The 17,838-nt window shown below is 41.9% G+C and overlaps 1 protein-coding gene and 1 long non-coding RNA gene across 2 annotated transcripts; both read right to left on the bottom strand.

Annotated features, from left to right (window-relative positions):
• Positions 1–5,436: 5,436 nt before the first annotated feature.
• Positions 5,437–6,309, bottom strand: LOC117614773. Its single transcript, XR_004583912.1, has 3 exons — positions 6,284–6,309; positions 5,976–6,153; positions 5,437–5,870 (listed from the first exon to the last, which is right to left on the bottom strand). It is a non-coding gene; the product is annotated as an uncharacterized LOC117614773 (long non-coding RNA).
• A 363-nt stretch (positions 6,310–6,672) lies between these two features.
• On the bottom strand, positions 6,673–7,963 carry LOC117614772 (F-box/LRR-repeat protein At3g48880-like). Its single transcript, XM_034343678.1, has 3 exons — positions 7,932–7,963; positions 7,451–7,818; positions 6,673–7,330 (listed from the first exon to the last, which is right to left on the bottom strand). Exons 2-3 carry the CDS (start codon positions 7,816–7,818, stop codon positions 7,285–7,287), a joined length of 414 nt encoding a protein of 137 aa, XP_034199569.1. The 5' UTR covers positions 7,932–7,963; the 3' UTR covers positions 6,673–7,284.
• Positions 7,964–17,838: the final 9,875 nt, after the last annotated feature.

Genomic DNA, 17,838 nt, shown 5'->3' with positions numbered 1-17,838 from the left:
CCCGAAGGACGTAGTCCCCCTGTTCTGCCGTAAGGCATTTGAGATATGGGGTGGTGTAGCCACGCTTGTAAAGCACATTGTTGATGACAGTGTACCTTGCTGATCGGTATCTAAGCTTCCGGGCCTGGGCCTTATCTTCAGGAAGGGTGCCGTTCGTCAGGTACAAGTAGATATGAGACATCCATGTATCCTCATACCGTACGGTACACGTTTCGGAGGCTACCGTGCTCGGTTGGGCAAGAATCTCCACCGGCACCTTTCTTCCGACCTTGTCGTTTATCGCCGAAGCCAGGCGCGCCAGTGCATCGGCATGGCTGTTTTCGCCTCTGGGGATCTGTTTGATCTCGTAGGCTTGGAAGCTTTGGAGTAGCTGATGGGCGGTTGAAAGGTAGGCGTACATGGAGGCATCCTTGGCGGCGAAGTCTGCCGTTACCTGGTTCACGATGAGCTGGGAGTCGCTGTGAATTCTTATTTGTTTTGCATTCATGCTCTTGGCTAACCGAAGGCCGGCCAAGAGAGCCTCATATTCCGCTTCATTGTTGGAGGTTCGGAAGTCGAATCGGAGGGCGTACTCGATCTTGAGTCCGTCCGGTGTTGTCAGTACCAAGCCTGCTCCGCATCCTTGTTGGTTTGCCGAACCATCGACGTGTAGACCCCATACGAGAGTTGAGGTGTCAAAGCGTTTGGCGTCTAGCTCATCCGGCAATCCGTCTCGGTCACCGCCTCGGGCGTCGACTGTGCTATTGATGGGGTAAGCTCGGAGATAAAATCGGCAATAGCCTGGCCCTTTTCGGCGGGCCTCGGAACGAACTGTATGTCGAATTCTCCGAGTTCGATCGCCCACTTGATCAATCGGCCAGAAATTCTGGTTTCTGGAGCACTTGCCGGAGCGGTTGTTGGTCAGGACTTTGATCCCGTGCGCCTGAAAGTATGGCCGAAGTCTTCGTGCCGAGACAACAAGGGCTAATGCAAGCTGCTCTGGAGTGCCTTACTGACATAGAAAATCAGTAACTCTGCCTTTTCCGGTTTTCGTATCAATACCGAACTGACGGCAGTGCTAGATACCGAAAGGTATAGGTAGAGAATTTCCCCAGGCAGTGGTTTTGACAACAGGGGGCTTTGCTCATGTAGTTCTTTAAGTCTTGAAATGCCTTATCACATTCGGCAGTCCATATGATATGCTGTTTGCCCCCTTTCAAGGCTTTAAAGAATGGTACACATTTATCGGTAGCTTTCGATATGAAGCGGGTCAAGGCGGCCACGCGTCCGGTAAGGCTTTGAATGTCCTTCGTCGTCTTCGGCCTCTCCATATCAATGATTGCTTTTATTTTTTCGGGATTCGCTTCGATCCCCCTTTGACTGATCATGAATCCGAGGAATTTCCCGGAAGATACACCGAAGGCGCATTTCTTCGGGTTCAGTCTCATCCGGTAGTCTTTCAGTATGCCGAACATGATTGATAAATTGTGCAGGTGTTCTTCGGCAGTTCTGCTTTTTACCAACATGTCGTCAACGTAAACCTCCATGATGTTGCCGATGTATCCGGCGAAGATTTTGTTGACAAGCCTTTGATATGTTGCCCCCGCGTTCTTCAGACCGAACGGCATGACATTGTAACAGTACAACCCTTTGTCTGTTATGAATGCGGTGTGTTCGCTATCGGGAGGGTGCATGAATATCTGATTGTAGCCGGAATAGGCGTCCATGAAGCTGAGCAGTTCGTGGCCGGCAGTGGCGTCCACAAGCTGGTCTATCCGTGGCAACGGAAAGCTGTCCTTCGGGCAGGCCTTGTTGAGATCGGTATAGTCTTGGCACATTCGCCACCCGCCTGTGGCCTTTCTCACCATCACGGAATTTGCCAGCCATACGGGATACGTTGCCTCCCGGATGAAGCCGATGGTTTGAAGTTTGTCGACCTCTGTACGCATGGCCTCGTATCGTTCGGCATCGTACGATCGGCGCTTCTGCCTAACGGGTTTATAAACGGGGGAAATGCTGAGTTTATGGCTGATGACCTCGGGGGCGATGCCGGGCATATCTTCGTAAGACCATGCAAACACTTCCGAATGGTGCCGCAAGAAATTTATGAATTGCGTTCGGAGGTCAGCAGTAAGTCTCGTGCCGATCCTAACCTGACGATCGGGTTGTTCATCGCTCAAGGTTATCGTCTCCAGTTCCTCGGCGGGTTGTGTGTGGGGGGTCGGGGACTCATCTCTTGGGTCATCAACCTGTCCTATGCCGTTCGGTAACCCCTGCACAGACATGGTCTCGTCGGGGAGTTTGAAAGAGGTTGCCTTGAGAGCCGTGGCGTAGCAAGTCCGCGCACTTAACTGCTTTCCTCGGATTGCTCCCGTGCCGTTCGGGGCTGGGAATTTCATCAATAGCATGTGGGGCGAAAGATGCGCCTTAACCCTCGTAAGTGCCGTTCGGCCAACGATGACGTTGTATGCTGTTGGGCAGTCAACGATGAGGAACTGATCGTATGTCGTTGTTTTCCTTGGTGTGGTACCGAAGGTAATTGGCAGTTTTACGCTACCGACCGGTTGGACCAGGTCCCCAGAGAAACTCAGCAAAGGTGTTAACTGTCGGTTGACTTGGTTGTCATTTATTTCCATTTCTCCGAAAGCCTCAGCAAAAATCACGCTTACGGAACTCCCAGTATCGATCAATACGCGTCCTACATCGTAGTCGGTAATTTCTGCTCGGATGATTATTGGGTCGTCTTGGGGATAGAGGACTCCATCTTCCTCCTCTTCGCAAAATGTGATCGGTTCCCAATGAACTTTTGGTACTTCATGGTGCCGATTCACCTCTATGCCGAACACCTGGGGAAACTATGCGGTGCGCACGTATTGCTTCATCAAACGGTTGCTCATTCCCGCAACGATAGGGCCACTGCTGATAGTGCTTATCATGTTTATCTGTCGAGTTGGGTTCAGCACCGGCGCCGGTGGCTGCCGGGCGATATACTGATCTAGCCTCCCCTCTCTGATCAGCCGTTCGACAATCTTTCTCAGGCTTATACAATCTTCCGTATTATGGCTGTTGTGCTGATGATATCAGCAGAATTTACCGGTATCCCGGTTGTCTTGCCGATTGGGTCTTCGCAGATTCGGTTTTGGTATTATTTCTTGTTCGTTCATCAGAACGGCCTCGTAGGTTGTATTCAATATGGTAAAGACCTCGTTGCCGTGGTCACGATTAGGCAGGGGTCCTCGGTTGTCGTTGGGACCATACCGCCATTTACCCTTCTTCGGCTGGTCCCTTCAATCGGCACGGTTATCTTTCCTCTTATGGTCTGCCGAATATGAGTCTAACCTCTCGTAGGATGACGTCTTTGCCGGATAAGCCTTTGGATCTGTATCCTCTCGGCGTGCCGAAACACTGGGTTTCGAGTTGAAGTATTCGGCCTTGGCGTGGACTGCTGCCTGCTTCATCAGTTCGTCATACGTGCGCCAGTTGCTGCTGTGTACCAAGTATCGGAAGTGCGAGGACCGAAGGCCACTCTTGAAGGCGCCGTAGGCTGCCTTATCGTTTGTTTTTGGACACCTCGAGTATTCGTGACTGAAGCGCGCCGTCGCGTACTCTCTCAACGGTTCGTCCTCCCTTTGCCGAATCATGTACAGACCATCGGCAGAGTAAAGACGGTCCGTTTGGATCATGAAGTGATTGAGGAAAATTTATTTCAGCTCGTCAAAAGAGTCTACCGTTTCCGGTTCCAACCGGTAGAACCAGTTCAGGGCTGCCTCGGTAAAGGAAGATGGGAATAGTAGGCACTGCCCCTCATCGCTCAGGCCCTTGCATCCAATGGCTGACTGAAATGAATAAAGGTGGGTTAAAGGGTCCTCGGTTCCGGTATAGAACGGTATACGCAGTTGCTGCACTTCCCTATCCTGCCGAGAACGCCGGATGCGTCTGGTGAATGGTCCGGGCCGAAGCTTTCCGCATTCCGGTTCTTGGGAGCAAGTTTTGTCGTTTTTCATTTTCTGGACTTTCTGAAAAAGGAGTCGGACAACAGGGTCCCGGCTTGGGATTTCCTCGGAACCATAGTCTTCCGAGCGTCTTCGCGGGCTCATTGAATTATCCCCCGAGTATTGAGAATGCGTTGCTGAACGGTAGGTGGGAGTTTGCGTCTTGGAAGGGATGTATTCGGATGCCGACTCCTCTGCGGAGTCCAACCCTCTGACCCTCCGAATAGGCGACTTGCTTCCTAAGACGTTCATCCGGGATTCCCTTAGTCGAGCGTTAATCCTGATCGGAGACCTCTATCTTTCTACCTCCCGATCGTTAAGCGGATGTCGGCAATTGGAGTAGACCTTCTTTGGGACGTGTGGTTGATCCCTGGTTGTCGGCACCACCAACTGTTTGGAAGGCGCCGGCGTTGCCCTTGCTACCTTTCCGTACTTCCTCTTCCTATGAGGGGTTTGCAAGCTCTCGGAAGAGTGAGTTGTCTGGATGTTCTGCGTGTGTTGGTGGTGCAGCAGCTGCTGGGTTTCGTCCACTTTGGACGAAAGAAGGTGGTTGTGTTCCTGAAGCCTTGCCATGTCCTTCCGTAGGGATGCAATTTGGACTACCAGCTCGGCTTCGGCGGTTGTTTGGGTTAAGGGGGCGTTTCCGAAGGGAGTGCATGGGGTAGCGCTGGGCTAGCTCCAATTTGCCTTCCGAACGGCACCCCTTCCTCTGATAGGAAAGTGGGTACTGAGGTGGTCCCCATGTGTCTAGGGGATAGTGGGTTGATGGTTTTTATTTCATTCCCACAGACCGCGCCAAACTGTTGATGCGAAAAAGTGGTTTGACACGTGGCTCGCCCAACTTAGTTATATTATGTCTTCGGAAGGGATTTTGCCTTCGGAAGATCAAGTTCCTGCAAAAGGACACGTTCGGTAAGACCTTGGGATACCGGTGTGGTACCGACCGAAGGCTCTCCGACGGTTAAGTAAGTACGGTTTTAGTAAATATTAGATTACAGATCAAGCGGTAGCGTACCGTTGGTTTGTCTCCCTTCCTTTTAAGGATAGGGGTCTTCTTATATAGGCCTTGGGAGGCGTGCACTATACTCATATTTCTGATGTGGGACTGTAGAAGCGGATTGTGAGCATGACACGTGTCCTGATGCAAAAAATGTCAAAATGTATGGCTTCGATAGGGCACATGCCGAAGGGTTATTGTGATAAATATCGATTTTGTCTACGTATTGGCAGTCACAGGTCGTTTATTTCTGGTACAAACAAGAGGGCAGACTTGTATCGAAGAGGTTAAAACACAGCTGAAACTCACTCAGACATAAACACCATTAAAAAATACAATAGTTACAAACTAGAAACCCCGGATAAGAACAACAATAATAATAAATAGTTTAAAGAAAAGGTCGAACTACAAGTTTAATGCACATAACTCGTAACAAATTAACTTTCGTACTTTTAGATGTTAAAACAACATAAAATAAAGCGCAACCAAGGAGGCTAGTTCTCTCCATCTATAGATATAGGACCATATTGGTTTTTTGGATTGAGAAAACTTACACATCTGCAACACAATTTTTCCTTTTTTTGGGATGAAATGCATCTTCATTCAAGAACAGGGGAAAACACCCTGGGCAAACGACAGACCAGAACAAAGCCAAGAAAGATACCACCTAACCACAATCCAACTAGGTGGAGAAATTATCCAAACTTGACAGCATAACAAAGAAACTCAAAAACCTGGAGGTCCAGGAAGACCATCTGCTACCAAAATGCTGACCAGAGACGGTGGTGGTCTATCGACCTAGATAACCTGCACCACCGCTCCACTTCCGGTCCTAGCTGCCTCATGAGCAGCTCTATTGGCTGAACGAGGGATCCAATTCCACTCCAAAGAACCAAAATTTACTGCCAATTGCCATATCTCCAAAATCAAGTGAAGAATAGAAAGCTGAGAACTTTAATCATTAAACATTGATTAAATTACTCTTTGAGTGTTACAAAAACTCATACCTGGTAAAGCTTCTTGGGTTGGGGCAGGTCCGGATTCGTCCTTTTGAGTTGTTTTGGGACATAGAATGGAAGTGAGAGGAGAGAGGAGAGACGGGAAAGAAGACAACAATCAGTTCTCCCTTCTGCTTTTGCGCAAAATATACAAAGCGTTTTCCCCAAAAAAACCGAAGGCGAGAGTCTGCAAATACAGCAAAAGCTTCCGCATCTTATAGTCCCAGCAGAAGAAAAAAAATCACAAAATCAAGAAGATGGAGGCATGAAACAAATCATCAATTAAGCAAATTCCTTCCAAGAAAGAGTAAACAAACCTATTGATTGAGTGCTTGAGTTTGATCTTCAAGGAACAGCGGAGAAAGGACCAAAGGGTAAGAAATCGAAGTAAAGGTTTATTTATTTTTTTGGGGTCGAAAATATTGAATTAAAATCCAACGTGGCAAGATGAAATCATGACGTGTGAGATTTTCATTGTGTCTAATTAAAATGTTTGTAGTCAAATCAATTAATAACGTGAATATTTAATTTATTTTTCTTAACAACGTTAGACTTTCGGACTTAGTCATGGACGGTTGAATGAACGTGTTTAAAAGAGTTGGAATTAAGTCCAGTCTCTTTTGTGGAGGATAGGAGCTCACTGCCAGGACAAGCTTTGGTTTAACAGAAGAACTTGGCGATTGTTTTGCGAGGTACTATAAAGACATAATTAAAGACAAAATTATATAAAAAAACTTAATCATGACTTGCAGACAAAGGGACTTATTATATCCCGGAGCATATACTTCACAGGAAGATAATATTACAAGCATATGTACAAGTAACACAAGGTTAACAACAGTAAACTCTCCAAAGAAAATTCAGTCCGAAACGCCTAATCAGTATAATATCCATCATAGAAATCATCTAGCGAAATCCTGTCTTCCTCATAGAAATCATCATCGTTAGAGCCCTCGCAGCTGAAATTAGTAATATGAGAAGCAAGCTTTAAAATTTCCCCATCATCCTCACTAAAACCAATACAATCACTGACATCCAGAACCTGAAGCTCCGTGCAACCTTGCAGTAACTTCATAAGAGCATCCCGATCAATATGTGCATACCTCAAGATCAAATGCTTAATCTTAGGCAGGAAGTTGACAATTGCAATAGCCTCATCGTTAAAAATATTAGAATTAGACACACGTAAGCCCCAAAAATCTTTGCAGTGAATGCTGATCTGTGAGAGGATTTTCACCAAATCATAGCTGCTTCCCAACGTCAACCACTCCAAACGTTTCCACTTACCAATCAGCTCTGTTATTACACTTGATTTGTCCTAAACTAAATCCGCAGGCAATCCAACACCCTTGAGGTCACCACACCTGCAAAAACAAACATTTTACGATGACCCAATTATATGCGGGGGGGAGCAAATTAAAACCCAATAGAACATTCAAAAACAAAATTAACATAAATGCTGAAATACTGGAGGAGAAACTTACACATCTGAAACATATTTCAAGTCTGTTTCTGAAGCATATGGAGGTAGCCTGAGAGCAGTAGCATGTCCTTTGCTACGATTGACGACGAACTTAATAAACGCAGTGGTCGAGAAATGACTCTCATCAATTTGATATTGGTGGACAAATCTTTGTAGCAAGGGGTAATCAACCCAATTTTCAGCCAATTCCAAATAGCTACTTTTAATGTCTGGAAAAATGAGACGTTCCCAGCATGAAGGATTGAGGCTTGCTCTGTACCACGACTTGCATACGAAAGGCACATCCAAAAGCAGCGACTCCATACCAACTCTTCCCAAAATATTCACCATACAGTCTATGTTTAAGTCTTCCCATCTTCTTTCATCCATCTGAAAGAAATGAAATTAAAATTTAATAAAGCTATAGATGCAAAGACCGACCACTACTAATCTGCTTTAAATAAATAAAAAAAATTAAAGAGAAAATGAGATACGAAAATGACCTTAACTCAAAGAGTTTCTGTTGACATATACACACATGCAATGCAAATGGACTGTAAATAGAACTCCCAGATTATAAAAGGCAAGAAAGCACAGCCATGCTCGCCTCTTCAGAGTGATATGAACTTTTTCTTAATGAGAGACAGCTAGACCCAATCGTTTTTCTACTTTTTCTTTACCCTTTTCTTTTTGCAATGTTTGGAAAAAAACGAGAGGTTGCTTTGCCCCCAAGTAATTAGAGGATTTCCAAAGGTATAAGCAAACGAAGTAAGCAAAAGTGATAATAATAATAATAATAATAATAATAATAATAATAATAATAATAATAATAATAATCCAAGTGTTCTTTGGCAAGTTGTTGTTTTCATTTATTTGTTTGCTCTTATGCGCAGGTAGATCGTTGGAAATCATATTTTCTCCAAATCTATTACGGATGTGGTGGTGCGTGTGGTCGCGACGACGCTTCTTCAAGTGGTGGTAGTATTCGTTTAGGCTCATGGGTTATTTTAGAGTTTTGATTATGTTGGGTTTGTGGGCTGTGTCTGGACTTATGGCTAATTGTGGTGATGTGTGCTAGTAATTTTAGTGTGGCTTTTGACCGATTTATTTGTGTTTTTAGCATGTTGGTTTGTTGCCCTCTTGGGATTGATATTTTAGATGTCTTGTTGATGTCTTCGATTGTACTGTTGAAGTTTATCTAATGAAGTTTCTATTTTATTTTTTTTATAAAAAAAACATGTACAAAATGTACCACTTGACCGTACTGACGTAGTACTCTATAATGGTATATATATAGTTCATTGAGGGATCTCTTAAATAATTTTATTTTAGGACACCCTTTAGGATACCCTTCAAATTTTTTCAACAATCGAAACCATATATTTTTAAAGTCTTCATTCATAGATTATCCTTGCAAATAATTAGGAAAATCGGAAACCAATTATACATCTAATGGAGTCCTACGAAATCAACGAACATGGTGCTTTAAGAAAGTATGAATATTTTAATAATTTAATTGCGTAGTCAAATGATATCAGATTCAAGTGATTTTTTTTTTTTTTTGTAGAGATGATCTTCTAATGAATATCTACAAAATAAACGGTTTGGATTAAGGTGGAGTAAAGTTTGGTTTGGTTCGGGTTTTACCCAAAATCGTACTCCGAACCGTAGCATTCGGTGGAGAGATTTTTGACATCGGAGCCGAACCACCAACTCCGGTTAACTAGCAAAAGGTTTGGTTTTCTCGGTTTTGGAGATTAACCAGTGGCTGCGAAGGAACTGAGATGGAGGTTGCGAGAATACTGAACGGAGCCTACGGGATCTGAGTTCGACGACTTCGCAGCTTGCCCCTCCACCTCCACAGCTCCAGCTTATTTATTCCCTTTGTAAAAACAGCTGGTACGAGTTTTGTTCTTTTTGGACTACCATACAAGTAAGAAAGAGATGAATAAGAGAGGGAGGAAGAAGAAGATGAAAAAGCTGTGACAGAATAGAAACAGAGTGAGGAAGAAGAGAGAGAAAGGAAAAAAGAAGAAGTCCAAAAAGAGAGAAGAAGTGGTGGGGAAAAAAAGGAGATCCCAACATTTTTTTATATAATATTTATTCTACTAGAAAGTGGTTAAATAAACTTATTATATCAGCTTTTACAAAGAAACTTGCTTCCTCTAGTGGAGGTTTGTCACGACCGATTCGAAAATAAGAAATATTCCCGAATTATGGTGTGAGTCATATCATAGTCATAAGAATAAAACTCTACAACCATGATATGATGAGAAATAAAGTCACAAATAATACAAATTTAATTAACAACATAAATCAGAGTCGCAGTAGCTCGTAGTTAAATACACACTAAGATTTTTATCAAACGGTTGACTACTTACAAATATTAATTACACAAATCAACAACAAAAGCCTAGTAGCTTGGTTGAAACCCACCCCCTCAAATATCGCCTTGAATCCTGCACAATCTATTAGGGTATGAGCATTTTAATGCCCAATAGAGTACCGTCAAACCCCTCAAGGTCAACTATCACAGTTAATTAAAGTGTCATGCATCAAACAACACAAGATACATAAATTATGCAACCATACCAGATAAATAAATTTGCATATGCAGTGATACCATGAACTCACTCCCTTCTAATCCCACTAATTCATACCTTAGGGCAACAAGCCTGCATGTCCCATACCATGCGTTTTATCACTGCGGCTCCGAATACCCTAAAATATGAACTAGCGCTCATCCGTCCCTTAACCCAGTTTTCTTTTGTTTATGAATTTCTCAACTTTCACTTTTCATTAGAGGCCCTTCTCCCATCACCTCAATATATTCAAACCCTGCTTCCGTCACCTGAATATATTCTACTTTTTTTTTTTACTCATATATATCTAAGATCTTCTCTCACCCCTTAGATATACGTCAAACGACACACACCCTTAACACCACTATATTTATGATGCATATGTAATGCAGCGCAAACATCATTTATTTATGCTAAATAATAACACAGATAATAACAATAATATTTCAGATTTAATCACATGAATAATAATATTCACCCTTCACGAAGAAACATCAAATAATATTCACCGAGCAAAGCAACAATAATATTCATATTTATAGCACTATATATAACCCCCAAGATTAAATGGGATATAGCCTAATCATCGGCAATCAGGAAACCCTACCTCGTGTCCAGCTAGCTTAATCTTGTGAGGGTTCGTCCTCGAAAGTACGCAGAGTAGAACACCTAATTAAGATAATTTACTGGTTAAAATTCACTGAAAATAAGGAAACACGTTTGAGTGTCCTACTGGTGCACGTAGACATAAAACCCCATAATACGCTCGATAAGTTGTTCGACCCGATTGACACTCCCGCAACCTCACGTCCAAGCAAGTATAGAACCAACCGTCAAGGAAAAACTAATCTATTCCCTCCTATAATAGTCCTATTCTTTGGGATGTTTAAAATCAGGTGGTTTGGCTCTAGACTCATAAAGAAAATTTAAAACATCAATTTAAAACAAAAACTTCAGTTTTGCTAAACATTTAGGTTGGAACACGTTAACTTTGAAAATTCACTAAATATTGAGTTTAAATCAAAATAATGTAAAAAATTTCAGATCACAACTAGACATAGAAAAATTACAAATGTCAAAATTTGATGGAAATTAGGGTTAAGGAAGCATGTCAAAATAGAAACCAAAATAGACTAGGCTGCAGAATGTTCTTTTGTTTTTATTTTTTTCAGGTTTGTACACTTTATTTTGAAAACTCACCAAAATTTCAATTTACAACCAAACTGGATAAAACTTTCCAGATTTGAAGAAAATATGTGAAAGTAAAACATTTTAAAATTTCATGAAAATCCAAGTACAGGAAGTTTTCAAACACGTATTCAAAACAAGGCATGCAGCAGAATCAAAACAATTCCAGAAGCGTAGTCTCTACTTTGAAATTTCACAACAACAAAAAATCAATTTAATTTCAAATGACACAAAACCAACTTTGAAATAACTCAAGATATTCATTTTGATGTAACAAAATCCCATAATGAAATTGGAACAAAATCACATCGAAATGATTTAGAACTTCGTAGAAACACACTTTGAAAGAGATATATGTCATTGAGTCATTCTAACCAACACTTGATTTACAACTAGTACTCAAAGAGACAATAAGAAGATGAGCTTCATACCTTCAAAGAATCATTTACTTGAGATGATAGTGGCTAATTTGATCAATTTAATGACAAGTAACAAGCCATTTTAGAGAAAGTACACATCTATAACAAGAAATTCAATATAATCAATGAACAAGTTTCACTCTAAACTTTCCCAAGGTGGCTATAGAAGTTCGATCAATCTACATTTTTTATATGTTATAATTGACAGAATTTCGAACAACTTTGATGAAGGAACAAAAGTCATTTAAGAACAGGAAATCATAGAAATATATTGAAACCGAGCATACTACTGCGAAATCAGAAAATGGTAAACATACTGTGATCAAACCAACTTTTCAGAGTCTATACTAATCGGATTGAAGTGAAATTGGAACATGTTATAGTTATCACGTAAATGAACAACGTTTATGAAGGACATTTTCTCATTTGAGCTTCTGAAATTTGAGTCCTCGCCTGCTCCAAGGAAGTGACGAATTTTGGATTTTGAAAAGGAAGAAAAGAAGAATGAAGATGAAAATAAGGTGAATGAGGAAGAAAGTGATGATACAATGAATGATGAGGATAAGAATAATTTCATGATTGAAGATTCTTAGGCTAGGTGAGTCATTAATTTAAGAGAGTGATAATAAAATGAATGGGGAGGAAGTGTTCACCCGTTTTGATTTTAATCATGTGATGGTATGGTAAAGTTCCCCAATGGCTTGACAACCATTGGTGGTCAACAAGTCAACTTTCTTTTGTGCGTAAGCGTGCCACTGCTAGCAGTTTTAAAACCATAGCAGACTTCTAAAAAATAGATAACTTGCGCCCCAAGTTACTGATTATTGAATAAGCAATTGTGAATTTGGGTGAGGAATTCTCCCAAGTAAGTTCTTTTCTTGCCTCAGACTGGTGAGGACTTCACAATTTTTCAAAGTACAAAATTGGTAGTTCTGGCCATAATAGATAAAAAAAGAAGACAAACTGTTTAGGCAGAACTGCCAATTACATGACTAAAAAGGAAATGGCAACTTCAAAAAAGAAAACAAAACATTAGACTTCGATTTCTACCTAGGTAGCTACCTCTGAACTTGGCTGGATTGGATGTGTCTATGCTGGATTGAATCGTCAACACCTTCAACTAATGAGTTTCAGTTGGAAACCGATACCAACGTTTGAGTTTGGCAGAGCTTCAATTTATTATGAGCCATGGAAGGCTTGTTGAACGGGCAGAATTGAGACCTCTTTAGTCGGGAGAGGACAGAAGTGGATGGATTGATGGTCACTAAGCTAGAGCTGCCTTATGGTGCCTGTTCTGCTTGACCAAGGCTTTTTGTAAATTTGTTGAGGTTTTCATTTTTGTAAAAACCCGGATTCTGCTTGACTTGACTTTGTGCTTAATCAAATTCGTAACGAGAGAAATCTCGCTTTATAAAATTGTTTCTCTGAACTGAACTGAAACTAGAGATTTGAATTCTAGCTAATTTGTTTTCTTGTGGATCAAAGAGCTTTTGGTTGCTTTAGGATCTGAAAGCTTTTGAGATCAATTGATCTTTTGAGTTTGTCAGTTGTAACTTTGAGAGTTTTTGTTTTGATTTATTTTTTTGGATGTCCATTGGTCTGTTCACCTCCTCTCATATTTATAGAAAATGCTGGAGTGGGGTTTTTAATCTTTAATAATGGGTGGCAGATCTTTCAAAATATCTTTTCTTTTTTCAATGCCATAAAAGAGGGAAGTTTATTATTTTGGCAGAGAAGAATCATCAACAATCAGCTTTCATGGAGGTCTTTTGACAGGAACCGACACAAATTTCACCTTGAAATCCCAGCCGAACCCTGTTTGCGTCTGACACTTGGCGGTTGCCGGGCACAATGACTAAATTGCCCTTCTAGTTAAAATTCAAGTTTATTACAATTTCAGCTTCTACCGAAAATTCGGCAAAGTCTCCCCTGCAATTAGATCATTTCCCAGAATTTCCACCTGTCAAAAACATAAATATACATATCCCAACTGCCAGCATGCTTCCAATTTAATATCCAAACAGTTCTGATAAACTAAACGGCCTTAGGCCACACAGAAAGTCCTAGGGCAAATCATCAGAGCAACTAATTCAGGAATATACAACAGAACAATTTGATTTCAAAAGAAAATTCTATATAAGAGGAAGAGTGGAGCGGATTGTGGAATCTGCCCGGTGGTGGCGCTCTGGTGCACGTCTATTGCCTAGGGCGCAAAACATTCAAAAATGTGAGTGGACAAAAATAAAGGTCTAGAAAATAGCATATGAACATACTAACCCCACTGTAAAAACAGTTATGCAAAACTGAATTTTCCTCTTCATTATATTCGTACTAAAATGAATGCATTCACATATTTATATACGTATATGCCAATAATATTCAAGGTCAACAAAACTCTCTTAAAAGCATTGAAATCAATTTAAAACTACCACCCAGGTGTACCCCTTTAATTCTGTCAATTCTTGATATCCGTCAATTCCCGATAATCCGTCAATTCCTGATAATCCGTCAATTCCCCTGGCAGGTCTCGGTGACACAAAGTCAACCCGAGCCACAAACTGGCAGGATTCAGGGACTGTAGTCAACCTGATCGGCATTCCTGGCTCCCACGGTCCTGGCGTCTCCAAAACTCGTGAGGCAAATGTCAAGCACGCTGACAAAACTGAAGGCAACCTGGATGTCCGTGGACATCGTCATATCCGAAAGCAACATATACCGAAGGCAACCTGGATGTCCGTGGACATCGTCTTATCTGAAGGCAACCTGTTTCTATAACTGGGTACCTAAGGTGGCTTAAGAAAATATAAAATTTCTGAAAGATCTGATGAATAACTGAATTTTTTTGTTAAATCTAGAACACTGTTGCCATTGATCTGATATATATATATATATCTCAATCTTTACTTTCTATATCTTTTTAGCATTTTCAACTAGGCAGCACATAAATAAAGATATTTAACTTCAACAAATCATGCTAGGAAAACCATAATCAATAAAACTTATTCAAGATCAAATAATGAAATTCATTTGCATAAAATCATTTATAAAAGAAAAGTCCACTCACTCCTAGTCCGAGCTAGCTGGATCTCTTGAAGGTCCCTCTTACGGGTTTGCCTGGCCCCGGGTGCCTGATTAAACCACCATGAATAATTAATTAATAAAACTGCTTGGTATAAGTATTTAATTAAAACCCTGACCCCCGGCTCCTAGAAGTGCGTGCACTAACTTTAAAGTCATTCTTATGCCCACTTAAGCATTTCGGATGGTTAGAGCTGTCTTAAAAGACCCGAGACTCACTAAGTGATAAACTTCCATATTGGTCAATCCGGGACCTCGTGGGGTCCACTGACAAGACCCGATCCCAATTCCACTTTGAAATTCGAACCAAATCCTGTGCGTGTCCGACACCTGGCGAATGTCGGGCACAAATGACCTTTTTACCCTTCCTGTTACGATTACTTTTAAAATTTCCCTTCGACTTCTGCCGAAAATTCGGCAGAGTCTCCCCTGTATTTTGTCTAAACCCAAAATCTTCCACCTGTTAAACAAGCAAATAATTTTCCACCAACAGCCAGAATAAAACAATCAATCATTCACCAGATCAAGTTTCCCAGTAAAACTAGATATCAGAGCATTTTCTACTAATTTACAAGATTTCACGAATTTTTACAATAAAATCCTACGCTTCTTGGTGGTGCGGAAGCTAGGAGTGGCCCGGTGGTGGATGCCTGCGTGCTTCTACAGCCTGGGGGCGAAAAACAAGTTTGAAAATATGAGTGGACAAAAACAATGTTCTTGAAAATAGTATATAATCATAATAACCCCCATGGTAAAAATAACTTGATAAGTAAGGCTAAAGTTCAGCTGTGTCTAATATAAGATATTCATCTAAATATATATATAAATGTATGTATATAAATTTGTACAACTGCACAATTATATGGAGATATAAAACATGCATGTATATTGAGAAAACTGATATAAAATGACTGAAAGCAATAGCTGTATAAAAGTATTCAAATTTCTTTAAAACTACCACCTAATTGTACCCCTGTAAAATCCGTCAAATCCCCTGGCAGGTCTCGGCGACACGAAGTCTATCCGAGCCGCAAACTGGCAGGATTCAGGGGACTATGGTCAGCCTGATCCGCCGGTAGGTCTCGATGACACCAAGTGGACTCGAGCCGCTTTGGCAAGATACAGGGGACCGTAGTCAGCCTGATCCACAATCTTGGCAGGTTTCGGGGACACAGAGTCAACCGAGCCGCAAATCCTGGCAGGTCTCGGGACACCAAGTCTGCCGAGCCGCAAATCCTGGCACTCAAGGTCCGAGCGTCCCCGAAACTCGTGAGGCGATGTCAAGTGCACTGACAGAACTGTAAACAGACTGAATTTTCGTAGACATCGGTCCGTCTCAGGGTAATCACTAAAAATAAGCGGGTACATGGTGGTTTTCAAAAATAAATAACTTTAGAAAAATCTGATTAATAACTGCAATCTCAATTCTGCTGCTATCTCATCTGATTCGAACATCAAACTCTATTTCTATAACTTTTAGTTTGTGTAACTAAGCAGCATAAAATTAGAGAACTGTTACTGTACTAATCATGCTTGGAAAACATTCGATAAAACTTATTCAAAATCAAATAATGAAATTTACTCATATAAACTCATTTATAAAACTGAATTATATAAAATCATTTACGAAAGAAAGTCCACTCACTGTTGGTCCGAGCTAGCTGGACCTCTTGAAGGTCCCTCCTGTGGTTCTGTCGGGCCTTTGGTGCCTGATTACCCATAAAGATTAAATTAATAAAATTGCTCAATAAAAAAAATTAAATAAAACACCCTGCCCCCCGGCTCCTAGAAATGCGTGCATTCATTTGAAACTCACTCCTACGCCCACTCTAGCTTTTCAGACAATTAGAACGGCCTTAAAAGACCCAAAGCTTTACTAAGCGATAAACTGCCAGACCGGTCGATCCGGAACCCCGTGGGGTCCACGATCTCCGATTACCAATATGGGCTTCTCTACAGGTTTCTCACAGAGAAAGAACCATGTTCCGCATGTTTGGTCCGAAACGGACGGTCGGATTAGCCAAAATTGCCTCATCGCTTAAAATCCAAACTCTAGCCCAGGGTTCGCGATTCCGGAGTATCTGCGGCTCCGATTCGTAATTCGTGAAATCCTACACGATCCTGGAATCATGTAGTACAACATATCCAAAATTGAGTGCGATCCAACGACTCGACAACACTGCACCCAGGGATCGCGCAATAAGGAAAATCCGTTCGGGGCTCAAACGAACTTCAAATCGAGATCCGTGAAATCCTACGGGCTCGTGACAACGTAAGGATCGCAACAAGACACAGTGCCACTCCACCACCTGAGCCCACACGCCCCAGCATGCGCCGGCAGCGTTGGGTGTCTAAAGCGATTTTGGCTAGCCTGAAAAACTTCAAACCACGGCTCCAAACTCCTACCCTAGGTAAAACACCATATTTGGAGCCACTTTTGTTCTTGGACCTACCCCAAAAAGTGACTGGAAGTGGCCGAAAACAGAGGCTGAAAATTGGCTGAAACTTCAAGCTCAAAAATCTGATGGCTACACTACAAATCGATCTAATCCGACCCAACAGGCAGATAGAACAGCTCGAGAGGTTCAAGATCCATACCTGGGTCGACGAAAATGGTGGCCAGAGGAGGGAGATCGGAGGCCTTGAAGTTTCGGTGAGTTTCGGTGAGTTTCGGCCAGCACAGGTCGTCGGCGGGCGGGGGATCGTTCGGAAAAGGTAGGGGACTCGACGGCTGTTCCAAAGCCACCGGTCCCGTGGCCGGTGGTGCCCTGAGGCGGCGCCAGCAAGCTTTGGAAGGCGGCGGCCCATTTTCGCTCGACAGAGAGAGGCTGGCTGGGTTTTTATAGATCCAACTTTGAAATATTTACGGTTATGCCACTGAGACTCTTTTAACCATAACTCTTTCGTTACAACTCCGATTCGGGCCCACTACGTGTCTATGGACTCGTTTCGCCGTGCTCTACGCAATGGCACAAGCGGAATTGTCAAATTCCTTATCGATTAAAAAGTTACCTTTTTTTCCTATTAAACAATGCGAGGGCAAAATCGTCTTTTTGGTAAAATAAATTAATCCTACTTTTTTAGATATTTTGTTTTGGGTTATTACATCCACGACCTCCAATTACCAATCCAAGAGTTCCTAT

Source organism: Prunus dulcis, chromosome 1 (genome assembly GCF_902201215.1).
Source record: "Prunus dulcis chromosome 1, ALMONDv2, whole genome shotgun sequence".
NCBI classification, from domain to species: Eukaryota; Viridiplantae; Streptophyta; class Magnoliopsida; order Rosales; family Rosaceae; genus Prunus; species Prunus dulcis.
This window is presented reverse-complemented; position numbering and strand designations above follow the sequence as displayed.

Excerpts from the sequence above, each read along its gene's own strand:
- LOC117614772 (XM_034343678.1), bottom strand. The coding sequence starts at position 7,818 with ATGGATGAAAGAAGATGGGAAGACTTAAACATAGACTGTATGGTGAAT. Across the intron at positions 7,331-7,450 it reads TTGAAATATGTTTCAGATGT|GTGTGGTGACCTCAAGGGTG; the intron begins GTAAGTTTCTCC and ends TTGTTTTTGCAG.